We start from the raw sequence: 13,832 nt of genomic DNA, 5'->3' as shown, positions 1-13,832 counted from the left end.
CCCCAGGCCTCCTGGGTGACTTCCGGGTTCTGCTGCTCCAGGTTCGAGCGTACTGAGCCCTGCCCCTCCTCGCGCAGGGCCTTTCTAAGCACCTGCACAGGGGAATCGGGTGCGGCCATGACAGGAGCATGGCCTCGCCTGGGCTTCCAGACCACACAGCATGGAGCTCCCAGGGGACAGCCCTTCCGCTGCACCTGCATTTAACCAACGACAGAGGCCTTTCCTCACAGAACACGTTTAAAAGCATTTGACTGCCTGTCACACTGTTCACTGAGCCCTGCTCTGAGTCAGGAGGCCGCCCGTCACCTTGTGCCATAGTTCCCCCCACAGCCACCTGCTTCACTGTGACCAGCCGCTCCCTCTCAGCCCTTGGGCCACAGGGCTTACATGTGTGCGCTGGACAGGAAATCCAAGCTCTCATCCACAAACATCGATGAAATTAGATGGGCTTACTGAAACAATCCTTTCTCCTATCTCTCCATGTTAGAGTGTTGGGCATAGAAGCCACCTTTTCTGACTACACGGCCTGGCCAGAATTAAGTGATGGCAGGACTGACTCCCCTTCTCTGCGTCCACTTCCCCCCATGACCCCAGCACCCCTCCAGAAGGGCAGCGAAGGGCTAGCCGACCATTTCCACGCGTCACTAGTGGCCTCAGGAATGACACCTGAGGAGAATGTGTTGTTTCCCAAGCTTCAGAGGCAGGACGTGAGTGCCCAGGGGCTTGTCCCGGAGAGAAACGGCTTCCCCATCCAGGAGGAGGCCTGTGCCTCCCTGGGCAGGAGGGTCCCGTGGCCGGAGGACAGGCAGAGCGGCCAGGGCGAGGAGGAGCTGGGAGAGCCTGCAGGCGACTGGGCCTGGCCAAAATGGGAGCGGGCCACAACATAATTTGAACTGAGGTTCTTAGTCATGAGGAACAGGCCTGAGTGGGACCTCGGAGGCCAGGCAGAAGCTAGAACTCACTCACTTTACAGTAAAAGAAGCCACTGAAAATGAGCAAGGAGAGCTGGAAAGAGCAGACGGTGTAGAGAGGACCCCGAGCAGCAGCTGTGATTCCCTGTGGCTCACTCCGTGGGATTTAGGGAGCAGGGGCTGTAGCGCTGTTTACATCCTCTCCCCCGGCCCACATGAGGGCGAGGTGTTGCTGGGGCTCTGCCCTGGTCCAGATCAATGCTCGGTTCCTCGGGGATGGAGCTTCTGGCTGCGGCCATCACACATTTATCACCTCTCGCACCTCCTCGCTCTGGTCCTTCTAGAAACAGGAGGAATAGGAGAAGGGTCCTTCCCAGGGCCATGCAGAGACCAGAAAGTGAAGGTGGAGGCATCGAGGCCGGCTCAGGGAGGTCAGAGAAGCCTGGTCAGTGCTCACTCCTAAGAGCCAGTACTGATGAACTTGGACAGGAAGCTCTAGTCACCTGAGCAAAACAAGAAGAAGAAAGCCACCCGGGCTCTCACAGGTCCATGTCTCCAGAGCTAGGCACCTGTGCACCGGCTCCCGGTCGCTGGGCCAGCCGTCCTCTGGAGCCAGAGCGAGTGACCAGGCCGTGGGGGGAGGTGTCTCCCAGGGCCTCGGCCCCTTCGTGCTGTGGTCACAGGTCGTCGGCTGGGCAGCTCCTGTGTCTCCCCTTTGGTACCCAGGGCCCCTGACCTGGGCTGCACGGGCCTTGACCTCCACGTTGCCTGTCCCACAGAGGCTGCGTTCACTCTGCTCCTGTACTGCGAGCTGCTGCAGTGGGAGGAGCGGCCGCTGCGGGAGTTCCTCCACTACCCGTCGCAGACCGAGTGGCAGCGGAAGGAGGGGCTGTGCCGGAAGATCATCCACTACTTCAGCAAGGGCAAGGTGGGCCCGGCTGCCGCGGGGACCCTTGGGTGGTGGCTGCGGTGCAGGCGGGGGGGGTCTGGTGGGGGGGGAGTGGGTAGATGCCCGGATGTGCACCACATTTGCAGGTGGCGTGGTTTTCTCTTGGGTGGGGGCTGATGGGGTGAAAAATCAGTTTGGGGGAATAAGACACAACTCCACACACCAGCTTTCCATCCATCAATGCATAAGCTCCTACAGTGGGGCTCCTGGGCCCCCACTTCCGTTTGCAACCTGTGGCTTCTAATCTGCCGTGACATGGGCTGTGGAAGGAATGGGTCTGAACCCCAGCCACAGGAGCGGTGCTGCCTCTTAGGTGCCTGCTCTTGTCTGGATTTCTCTCCCACAGCACAGCCCCCTTTTCCTTGGGGTTATGCCCCCACAGGCTGGGTGCTGTGGATTGGCAGGTCAGCACTGGCTCCGGCTTCACTGGGGATTCCCGCCCTTCAGCCCCGTCTCTGGGGGAGCTCCTGGCGGACCCTCTGCCCCCCACCCCCACCCCCACTTGTGGCCCACACTGGGGAGGTCGGAGCGCTTGCTTGTCGAGGGGTTCTTCCGTACTCCGCTTCGAGCATGTCTTAGAGACTGAGCTGGCACCCTCAGGGAACTAGAGTGGCTGAGCCCCTGGCTTGAATGGAAATTTTAAGTGAATTTTTCATCATAAAAAAAGAAAGATTTAAACATGAATGGCTTTTGCCCATAAATCGGAAAACATTTATTGGTTATGTGTCACTCTTCTTCTCTCTCTAAAAATCATTTTAAAAACATCCTTGGGTGAGGATTAAAAAAAAAAGCCCAGGCCCACCAGTTTTACAGCACAGCCCTGAAGGCCGGCAGAGTAATTGGGGTGGGGAGGGCTTAGAGCAGCAGGCTGCACTTCAGGGCAGAGGAGCACTGAGCCCAGGAGGGGGGAGACCTGTGCTGCCGGGAGCCGCTGGTGCAGGCAGAGCCTTCAGCCCGCAGGGGCCTCCTCACCTAAGTGAACAGTCCGCACAGGCGCTCTTGCTGGTGGCGGAGTCTGCACACGGCTCAGCTGCTCAGCCGCCCTGTTGTGGGCCCTTGGCTGAAACGTGCTCGAGCAGCACTTGGAGCCAGGGGTATGCCCCCTGGAAGGCTGGGCTATGGGGGTGCGAAGGCCTTCTAGCTCCCTGAGGCCAGAGGCGTTGTATTGGGGCAGGGAGTCAGGGTCTATTTAAAATTCTCTTTCTTGCCCTGGCTGGTTTGGCTCGGTAGATAGAGGTTGACCTGTGTACTGAAGGGTCCTAGGTTCAGGAGGCAGCTTATCAATGATTCTCTCTCATCATTGATGTTTCTATCTCTCTCCCTCTTCCTTCCTCTCTGAAATTAATTTTAAAAATATATTTTTTAAAAATAATAAAATAAAATTATCTTTCTTTTTTCCAGTCTTTAATTGGACCTGCAGTTTTTGATCCATATGGCATTAATCACTTCGAAGGATAGAAATAATATGCTCTTTTTGAGAAACTAGACCCAAATGAGATATTATTGTCCTTCTCCCTGTTGGATTTTCAAATAGTGTTTTTTAAAAACATAGTCCTTATTGTTCATACTGAAATATTTATGGATGAGATTTGCTTCAGAAACTATAGGGAGGAGTCAGTGGGTGGGGCATGAATGGTACAAGACAGGCCATGAATTGATCATAGTTGAAGCTGGGTGATGTGTACCTAGCCTTTCATTCTTCTATTTTTCTATATGTTTAACATTTCCTATAATATAAAGAATTTAAATCGTATTTAGATGTTGAGGAGAAGAATCTGGCTGAAATAACCATGATTCCCAGTTTAACCAAGAGAAAAGCACTATTTTAAAAAAAGAAATGACCCAGCTGGCGTGGCTCTGTGGTTGAGCGTCAACCTATGAACCAGCAGGTCATGGTTCAATTCCTGGTCAGGGCACAGGCCCGGGTTGTAGGCTCGATCCCCAGTGTAGGGTGGGTGGGAGGCAGGCAATCAATGATTCTCTCTCTCCCTCTCCCTTCCTCTCAAATCAATAAAAATATATTTTTAAAAAATTGTAATAAAAAGAAGCAATGGACAATATTGCTCTACAGTGAAGGCCATTATAGCCCTCCTCAGGCCTGTTCAATGGGCCTGTCACCATAACAGGAGCTGCCACAGAAGCAGCTGGGGCCTGGCTAGGCAAGGACTACCTGAAGCCACTTTAGATTTAACCCTTTCACTCTGATTGGTTTAGCTCAGTGGACAGGGCATTGGCCTGCGGACTGAGGGTTTGATTCCGGTCAGGTTTGGTTTCCATACTTGTTTCCGAGCCTACATAATCTTACTTTAAAAGTCATTGTTTCCTTTATTAACTCATTAAATAAATCTTCATTGAGTACCTGCGCATGCCTAGTTCTGTTCTAGGCTCTGAGGATAAAGTAAATAGACAAGGTCCCAGGCCTCTTGCAGTCCATCCTCTAACAGACTCACACAACAGCAAATGTAACTAGTGTTTTACAACTTCAGCTTCAGGTAAGGAAACAGGCGGAGGTGCCTGCCCCTCCAAGCAGCCAGGGAGCGGCCTCTGGGAGGAGGAGGAGGCACTTGCGTGGAAGCCGGAAAGCCGCGCTGCGCTGCAGAGCCTGAGTGCTCTGCGCTGGGCGCTGCAGGTCGGTTTGCGCAGATGGTCTGTGTGGCAGGAGGTGCAGGAGGCCGTGGCTGTGCCCTCCGCTGTGGGTGAAGTGGGCTTGGGCCTTCCGAGGCGCCTGAGGCACTGAAGCCTTGTTCCTGTTCCTGATGCAGAGCTGGGAGTTTGGCATCCCTCTGTGCCGGGAGCTGGCGTGTCAGTACGAGAGCCTCTACGACTATCAGAGCCTCAGCTGGATCCGGGTGAGCTTTGCCCCTGCCCCACCCCAGCCCCGGCTCTCCTGGCCGCAGGTTCTGAGAGAGCGTTCACTGCGGGCCCAGCCCTTCGCCTTAGTGCTGTTGGGCGTTAAGGAGGAGCAGAGGCCAGGTTTCGGCCTTCGAGCCCCTTGCCATTTGGCTGGGGAACCAACATGCACTTGATCAATGATTGTCACACTGGTGCTCAGGGATGAGCAGCACACACCAGTGGAACGGCTTCCCGGAGGAGGTGGCAGCCCGACCTCACGAAGAAGCTCTTCCTGAAATGATTTGCTCAGGGACGCGTTCGTCCCCTGCTGTGGCTTGTGGTCCCTTCCAGTGAGGCCAAGGCCTCATTCTCCCTTCTTTACAGCAGAATATCCAAACTTAGGTGAAATGCCCATGGACTTGGAAGGCCGCCAGGAGGTTTTTCCTGGCTGCCAGTGCTGGGGTCGGCGTCCTGGCAGCTGCTGAGTTCATGACAAGGGAGGTCCGCAGTCGCAGCTCGCCCTCCTGCACCCTGCTCAGTGCGGCGAGCTCTGCTGCGTTCCTGGCCTGCTCGGGACTCGGGCCTGTGTAGACATGGCCCTCTAGCATCAGCTTCTCCACTGGGCCTTGAAGGCCTCTGCTTCCTGGCAGGCTGGCTCCATTGGATGCCTTCGAGCTGTCTTCTCAGAGTCCAGGGAGTGTTTCTGAATGAAAGCTTACCGGCCGTGGCAATGCTCGGCATCACGGACAGTAGCTCAGCTTTTAAAGTTTCAAGTCTCCTAAATTGGAGCCAGTACCAGTGATGCTGGCAAGTGAGCCTTCCTTAGCCTCGTTAGTCCCATGATAGATGATCAAGAGCCGTGCAGCTGGACTGATGCAGACTGGTGCCGAGAACTGCTGTTAGCCCCTTGTCAGCAGCACCCGCCAGGGTCAGGTGCAATGTCATTCAGAACCAGAAACCCGGGGAGGGGGTGTGGCTGCACGTATGAATGTCTGCCCCTGAGCGTGCAGGAAGCCTGGGTCTGGAACTGGGTCCGCCCACTGGGAAGGACACACAGAACGGCCTCCCGGGGCTGCAGGGCAGGCCTGCCCCCCACACCCCCCAATCAGGTGACAGTGGAAGAGGAGGGCCTTCCGGGGAGAGGCCGAGCATGGGTCTCATCTAGACCGAAAGACAGTGCCCAGTGGGCCTGGGAGGGCTTGCTCTGGACTAGCAGTGGAGCCAAACTGAAGGCAGCTTCTCATCCACAGAAGATGGAAGCCAGCTACTACGACAGCATCATGGAGCAGCAGCGCCTGGAGCCCGAGTTCTTCCGAGTGGGCTTCTACGGCAGGAAGTTCCCCTTCTTCCTCCGGGTGAGTCCCTTCGGCGGTCACAGTGAGACCCCGCTTCCCAGGCTCCTGTGCAACCTGCCTGTCCTGCCTGTTTGTTCCTCACCTGGTTCCCTAGTCTGCTGAACACAGCGCTTCTCTCTGAAGGACTGACCAGCCAACGAAGGCCCTCGGCTTTAGCTGCCCGGACGGCCTGCTGCTCTAGACCCCGTTTGCTCTGGGTGCTAGTGAGCGCCTCCTGAACCAGGTTCCCGCAGGACGTGACCAGGGCCTGAGCCTGTCACATCAGCATGTGCAGAGCCTTCCCCCTCCTGCTCTCAGAGCCTGGCGTCCTCCATGTGCCTGCTCAGCCGGCAGCACCCAGTCCAGCCCTGACCTCACAGTAGGCCGGCCTCTGAGGGGTCTTCATATAAGATGTAGGCTGTGTAGAGCTGTGGGTTTGAGACAACCCAAGGACAGTCCCCTTGCTCGGGCTGTGGGAAGCCTTTCTGGGCAGCTGTCTCTCTGCCCGGGTGAAGCAGACATTTCCCTCCCCGCTGCCGGGAAGGCTGGGCTGGACATGGACATGGAGGGACGACAGCATAGCCGTCCTGGCACCACTGAGCAGCTGGGATTTTCTCCTTTATCAGCAGACCCAGAGGCTCCCGGTGGAGTCAGCGGTGGGCTGTGGCCGGGGGATTTGTCTTGCTCAGATGACCTCGATGGGCCTGTGGGCGGGCCCGGGGCTGCAGTTGAGACCTCAGGCAGCTCCGATTGCCCCGGTCCCAGTGCTGGCTACAGTTCAGTGCCCACGCGTCTCAGCGTGCAGATGGGAAGGTTCAGAGACTCCTCGATATGTTTGGGATCCTGTCTCCTTGGAGAAATCACGGGAGCCAGTGCGCAGGGAGCTTGGCATCCCGTCAAAGGCCAGCTGTGCTCATGCTCCTGTTAAAAAGCCGGTCTGCTGGTCACAGGATCCAGGACCTCCGGGTCTCAGATGGAAGGCAGGGCAGCTTGCACATCTCCTGGGTGAAAAGAAAATGATTTCTGTAGGAACTAATACTGACGGCACCAGCACATGCTGCGTCGTTGCGAGCCCCAGGAAGGCTGCCATTCCAGCCACAGCCAGGATTCTGGTAGCAGAATGCGAGTGAGCCGAGGCCTCTCAGGGGGGCTGGACCTCCTCCACACTCTAGATCAGCCGTGGGCAAACCGGATCCGGCCCGTTTGAAATGAATAAAACTAAAAAAAAAAAAAGACCGCACCCTTTTATGTAATGATGTTTACTTTGAATTTATATTAGTTCACACAAACACTCCATCCATGCTTTTGTTGCGGCCCTCCGGTCCAGTTTAAGAACCCATTGTGGCCCTCGAGTCAAAAAGTTTGCCCACCCCTGCTCTAGATCATACTACAGCAGGGGGCAGAGTCAGCAGAGGAGGAAGGAATTCTCCAGGAATTAGAAGACAAATGCCTCTCTAGAAAGTCCTTTGACAAATGAATGATCCTGGCACTATAACTTACTTCTTTCTCATTTCATCTTTGCAAATTGTGCTTTATTGTCCTTTAATTCTCCTTTTCAGTCCCACAATTTGTATATGATAAACCAAATTTTACTCCAAAGCATCAGCATTTTGGATATAGGTTACAAAATCACGCCCTGGTGTCCCCCATTTCTGTCCCTGCCAAACAGGAGGTCTCATCATGGTTCGACCTGACTCCCACCCCTCATGTTCATGTCACAGGCACAGCAGTGTCTCGGGCTCTCAGAGCGTCTGAGAGTGGGACCTGGCACAGAACCTGCACCTGAGCCACCAGGTGCTGCTGTAGTGACGTCTCAGTGTCCAGATGTGGTTTCAAGGGGGCCAGGAATGGCAGAACAACAACGGGGTGTCAGTCTGTCCCTGTGTCCGCATGAGGCGCAGTCCCTAGGAATGATGATTCATGCGTACAAATCGGCCTGGTCTGGCCACGTGCTATGCTGCCTTCCCTTCTCTCCGCTGCCCAGTTCGTCTGCGGCAAATGGAGGAGGTCCCAGAGGAGGTAGCTGTTTGCCTGCCAGATGCAAGGACAGAGTGCAAGGCAGTGGCAGCGGGTCTGTCTCATGTCGGTGCTGGGCTCTCGCCTGCCTGAGCGAGTGAAACTGACAATGAGCCTCAAGGTCAGCGCTGTGTCCTTCCTGCTGCTGGGTCTCCCTAAACACATAGGCCATCGATTGCATTAGCTCTGTCAGCTGGGTGCCTCTGGACCATCTGCCTGCCTCCCTTCACCACGTGAGGATCTAGGAGCGGCTCGGGCAGGAAGACACCGACCTCCCTTCTCGGGGGAGTTCTTTCTCTCCGTTTGACCGTGAACAGATCCTGGTGAGGTGGTACCTTTGGGAGTGGGTATGAAAAAGCCAGTTCTTCATAATTCCCTTTTTTGTCAGTTCTGCCTATCAGGCAAGAGACTTGGAAGTGGCTCTGTCCTTTGATCGCTGGTCTGTTCCACTGGAGCAGCCAGCTGACTTCTTGTGACCTTGACTTCCGTCCTGGTGTTGCCCTTCCATTCTGAGCCATCAGACATGTGGCCTTGCCTGAGCCGGCTTCTCCTACAGAAAGAAGAGGGGGTGCAAATCCCACTCCAGACAGGCCGAGGTCCTCCATGGCCCGGCCTCGGTCGTCCCCGCCCGCGAGGCATCTGCTGGCCTGTGGAACCTCTTCCTGTCTGTCCCCCGAGACAGGCCAGGAGGGGCTGCCTGCCTCCCGCCACTTTGTCAGAGTGGGTCTGGCAGCGGCTGGGCAGGCAGAGTGTGACCCGCAGGCTTCAGGGGACTCCCCAGCGGGGGGCAGACAGAGCAGAGGGCTGAGGGTGCCTTGTCGTGACTTCAGTCCAGCAAGGGGGGTAAAATGAGACCTCACCCAAACCGAATATGATAGAGCACAGAAATGCGTACTTAGAATCCTATCAGTTTGTTCTGCTGAGGCACTGGCAAAGGAATCACTGCAATAAACAATTCCTGAATCCCTGCCGGCCACTGGGCAATGGCTTCTCCCGGCCGCCAAAAGTGGCCCTTGAGCAGCACACACCCAGGCCTCCCAGTCCCCCACCCCCACCCCCACCCCCGGTCAGTTCTCCACCTTATCCAGCTGCGCCTCTGCCCGCCTGGCAGTACTTGCCCTGGTTGGCGCTGTACCCACACAGATTGCCCCTCCCCGCTCCTCTCTCCCAGGCTGGCCCAGCTGGGCCTTCAGGACGCTTTTCAGAATCCCACCCCCACCTTGCACCCCTTCCCGGTGCCCTCCGTCCCCCAGCAGCTTGTGCCTCCGCGCTGCCACCTCCCAGTGCAGTTTTCCCTTCTTCCCCTCCTGACCATCACCCCCTGTGGACAGGGACTGAGCGCTGTGCCCCGGGCCTGCCTCGGCTCCTAGGCCTTGCTTGTGAGACAGTAACCGCTGAGCCCACGTGGAGGAGGGGCCGCAGGCGGGGCCTAGAGTGTGCTCTCCTCTTTGTGACAGAATAAAGAATACGTGTGCCGTGGCCACGACTACGAGAGGCTGGAGGCCTTCCAGCAGAGGATGCTCAGCGAGTTCCCGCAGGCCGTCGCCATGCAGCACCCCAACCACCCCGACGACACCATCCTGCAGTGCGATGCCCAGTGTATCTTTCCACGCGGCGGGGGAGGAGGGCGGGGCCCCGCGAGGGGAGGCCCACAGTCAGCGGCCCCTCTGCCATGCCGTTGGCCTTGGAGGCTAGGTTACCCAAGATCCTGAACCAGAGCATGTCCTCATCACCAGGCCCACAGTTAGCGGGACTCGTGCCTCGCAGAGGAGGCCCTGGCTGCCCTTAGCCGTGGGGGCGCCTAGTCCTCAGGGCCTCCGAAGGACCTCTGTCCCTCCGGCTGGCTGCTACCCCTCCCCCCCCACCCTGCTCTCTGAAGGGCCTTCCTAGGTGATCAGGAGCAGTCCCTGTACAGGGTGACTTGGGGTCCCACCGGGACTGTTGCCACAGGGACACCACCCGGTCTGTGCCCTGCTGCGCTCCCGCCTGCACCTGTTACTCTCCCGAGTCTCTGTCGGGACTGAGGCGGGGCTCGGGGATGGGGGGGCAGGAGATGGGAGCGCATGTGGGAGTCTGAAGGCAAACACTGGCCCCGAGGCCCTCCCACCGCTGCCTGGGAGCCCTCATGACAGTGGGTAGCTTGTTCGGGGGGTAGAGGGGCAGGTGGACACCCATAGGTTCTCTTCCCCCAAAGAGTATTTTATTAAAAGATTGTTTTACAGTAAATAGTTCACTTACAGTGGGCAGGCCCAGGCCCCGGCAACTCTCTCACTCCTGTGGGCACCTCATTTCCCTGGCCCTTCTCCTTCTGGATTAGAGGGCACCAGAGTGCACTTGGCATTGACAGCTCAGCTGGCTGAGTGCTCGGAAGACACGTGGCCTCGGGGAAGGGCTCAGGTCAGACTGGGTCTGACCCACCGAAGGCTGTCACCTCCTCCATCAGGGACAGAGGCTGCGATGCTCCTCCTTCGGGGGTGACGTGGGCCAGCCACTCGGGTTCACCTTTGGCAGATCTGGGTTTGCCTTCACTTCCTGCGCAGACTTGCAGATCTATGCGGTGACGCCCATTCCAGATTGCGTGGATGTCCTGCAGATGGACAGGGTCCCGGATCGCGTCAAGAGCTTCTACCGCGTCAATAATGTGAGGAAGTTCCGGTACGACAGGCCTTTCCACAAAGGCCCCAAGGACAAGGAGAACGAATTCAAGGTGACAGACTGGGAAGCGGGCAGCATCAGTGACCAGGGCAGGCTCCGAGCGCCGAGACCTGGTCACTGCGTCACCCTTCAGGCAGGCGGTGCGGCCAAGGTGGCCTAACGGCTGTCCCTGCCTGTGCCCGCCCCGCAGAGCCTGTGGATCGAGCGCACCACGCTGACCCTGACCCACAGCTTGCCTGGCATCTCTCGGTGGTTCGAGGTGGAGAGGCGGGAACTGGTGAGCCATGCTGTGATGGGGCTGCTCCTCGGCCCGGCTGCGGGAACTTTCTCTAAGGCAGGGGTCCTCAAACTACGGCCCACGGGCCACATGCAAATACAAATATTGTATTTGTTCCCATTTTGTTTTTTTACTTCAAAATAAGATCTGTGCAGTGTGCATAGGAATTTGTTCATAGTTTTTTTTAAAACTAATAGTCCGGCCCTCCAACGGTCTGAGGGACAGTGAACTGGCCCCCTGTTTAAAAAGTTTGAGGACCCCAGCTCTAAGGGCTGGAGAAAGAGCGAGCTGTGGTCCGCCGCCCGCCTAGGCCCCGCGAGCCCTCCTGTGCGGGGCTGTTGCACCTGCTCTCAGTCAGGCCTCCACCACGAGGCAGCGCCCTTCTAGGCTCCCGCTCACAGGGAGGAAGTGCCCTCCGCTCTCTGACCTCAGCCCTGTGCTCTTCCCCTTCCCACGCCAAAGGGCCCGGGGTCCCGTCCACAGGAGCCAGGCAGGAAGCAGCTTCCAGGGCCTGTGATGGGGGGCTGCTGGGCCTGTGCCCACGCCGTGTCCTGTGTGCCCAGGTGGAGGTGAGCCCCCTGGAGAATGCCCTCCAGGTTGTGGAGAACAAGAACCAGGAGCTGCGGGCCCTGATCGGCCAGTACCAGCACAAGCAGGTGCACGGCAACATCAACCTGCTCAGCATGTGCCTGAACGGCGTCATCGACGCCGCGGTCAACGGAGGCATCGCACGCTACCAGGAGGTGAGGGGGGCGCCCCCATAGCCCCGCCTCCCAGGACAGCTTCCCAGTCCCCCTCTCCGCTCTGCCTCGCTGGCTGAGGGGTCCTGGGGCGAGGCTGTCGGCTCCCCTCCCTGTGGCTGTGGCACAGCGCTGGGAGGGCCCTTCCTTTTTATTCTCTGAACTCTGCCAGATTAGGAAGCTTCTGATTAGGGAGCCATGTTAAGTGGCCCCAAGAGGAGTCCTGAAGCCAGCCCTTCACAAGAAGTGAGTTGGGGGCTGGCTAAGACCCTAACCCCACACTCCCCCTGGCGACCAGCCCGGCCTGCCCTCCAGGCCATCCAGCCCCGAAGGGTAGGACGAGTGTCTCGGCTTAGGTGACGTAGCCGCCATCAGGCCTCGGACACTACAGGCACCTGTGACTGCAGGAGGGCCACGCAGTCCACTGAGGCGTGTGGGGTGCGTCCCTGTGAGGGGCCGCCCCACAGCCTTTCAGGTGGCCCCTCAGACTCAGCCGCTCTAGGCCCCATCTAAGTGCGTCCTGGGAGCGTCCTCCTGAGTGGCCTTTCCTTTCTCAGGCCTTCTTTGATAAAGATTACATCACCAAGCACCCCGGCGATGCTGAGAAGATCGCCCAGCTCAAGGAGCTCATGCAGGAGCAGGTACGTCTCGCAGGGCTCAGGGCCAGCGGCCAGGAGGGAAGGCTGTGCGCCCAGGAGACTGCTCCCTGCTAACAGAGCGGCGTGGTCTGTCCCCTGATAGGTCCACATCCTAGGAGTCGGGCTGGCAGTTCACGAGAAGTTTGTGCACCCGGAAATGCGCCCTCTGCACAAGAAGCTGATCGATCAGTTCCAGATGATGCGGGCCAGTCTCTACCATGTGAGCTGATGCCTGCGCTGCCCCTGCTGCTGTAGGACCAGGTCCACTCCCTGCAGACCTATGAGCGAGCGGAAGGAAAGCGGGAGCTGTCTCCCCGCAGAGTGGGCATTCTGTCCAGGGGGGGGAGGCCCGAGCCCCTCATTCACTTCCTCCCTAAGGAGGCGTCAGATTCAAGGGCAAAGAACATTGTTTCAAGGTACTGTGCCCTGAAAAGAGGTTTCCATACACGAGGAAAAGAGCCAAAGTACATGTAGAGATCACTTTGGAGCTATTTTTCATCCAAGAACCTAAAGCTGTAAGGCATAGCCTAAGCCAGCCCACTCTCCCCTCTCTCCTCTCTCCCTCCCCGTCTCCATCCCCTCCCCCAACGCTCCCTCCCACCCTCTCTGGCTTCTCTTCCCGCTCTTTACCCTTCCCCTCCAGGTGCCTTCCTCCCCTCTCCCTCCAACATGTCTGGTGACCCAGGCTCACATCTGAGGACGCCTGGGGTGGAGAGTACATGCATACTGGCTGCTCTCAGAGAGGCCAGGCAGGCCCTGGGCTGGCTCAGGACCTGGCTCTGCCTCGGGGCCAGGTCTCCCTGACTCTGGCCTGGCTCTCGGGCCTCCACGACAGGGCTTGGCCCAAGGACTCATGCTCACAAGCAGAAGCAGGGCCTGTCTTCCAGGACTGTTTTCCCTCCAGGGGTCTCACAGGGAATGCTGGCTGGCTGAGAATAGGGTTCACATGGTCTCGAACCCCTGTTCACATCCCTTACCCCATGTTCAACCATGGGGTGACCCCAAGTGTTGTAGAGAAGCCTCCTGCTAGACAAGCTGGCTGCCAGGTCTCCAGGGGGAGAGCCCAGTTACTGTGCTCTCATTGCCCAGGGCCACTGGGTAGAAGTGGCGAGGAGGCACGGGACACAGAGCTGGTCAGGGGGGGCAAGGCCGTGGCGCACAGACCTTCCTCTTCCGGTCACCCAGCTTAGAGACAGCCCGGTGCGCTCAGGAAGACACAGACAGGGACACAAGCCCGTGTGCTGCCACCAGGAGGCTTTGGGACCAAAGCTTTCTGCGGAGACGGCTGCATAACTGAGAATCCAATTACGCTGAAGTCGATGGCGCTGTTTTTCAGTTACTTACACCAGGATTGTGTCCTGTTTCCCCATAAACTGCGTCACAGACAACTCAGCCCAGGTCACAGACAGCTGGTCCATTTAGCAACCCTATAAGAGCCAGCCCGTCCTGCGCAAGAAGCGCCATGGCTGACAGTGACACT

The 13,832-nt window shown here is 57.8% G+C and overlaps 1 protein-coding gene across 1 annotated transcript in view; it reads left to right on the top strand.

Annotated features, from left to right (window-relative positions):
• Window positions 1-13,832, top strand: part of DOCK3 (dedicator of cytokinesis 3) — a 204,694-nt gene that overhangs the window by 177,049 nt on the left and 13,813 nt on the right. The window contains exons 39-47 of the mRNA XM_014529727.1: window positions 1,691-1,839; window positions 4,623-4,709; window positions 5,943-6,047; window positions 9,500-9,641; window positions 10,583-10,749; window positions 10,888-10,974; window positions 11,538-11,717; window positions 12,272-12,355; window positions 12,456-12,572. Coding sequence (XP_014385213.1) covers window positions 1,691-1,839; window positions 4,623-4,709; window positions 5,943-6,047; window positions 9,500-9,641; window positions 10,583-10,749; window positions 10,888-10,974; window positions 11,538-11,717; window positions 12,272-12,355; window positions 12,456-12,572 — 1,118 coding nt within the window. The remainder of the gene's footprint in view (window positions 1-1,690; window positions 1,840-4,622; window positions 4,710-5,942; window positions 6,048-9,499; window positions 9,642-10,582; window positions 10,750-10,887; window positions 10,975-11,537; window positions 11,718-12,271; window positions 12,356-12,455; window positions 12,573-13,832) is intronic.

Source organism: Myotis brandtii, unplaced genomic scaffold, assembly GCF_000412655.1.
Source record: "Myotis brandtii unplaced genomic scaffold, ASM41265v1 scaffold693, whole genome shotgun sequence".
Lineage (NCBI taxonomy): Eukaryota > Metazoa > Chordata > Mammalia > Chiroptera > Vespertilionidae > Myotis > Myotis brandtii.
Note: the sequence above shows the minus strand (reverse complement) of the source record. Positions and strands in the feature narration are given on the sequence as shown.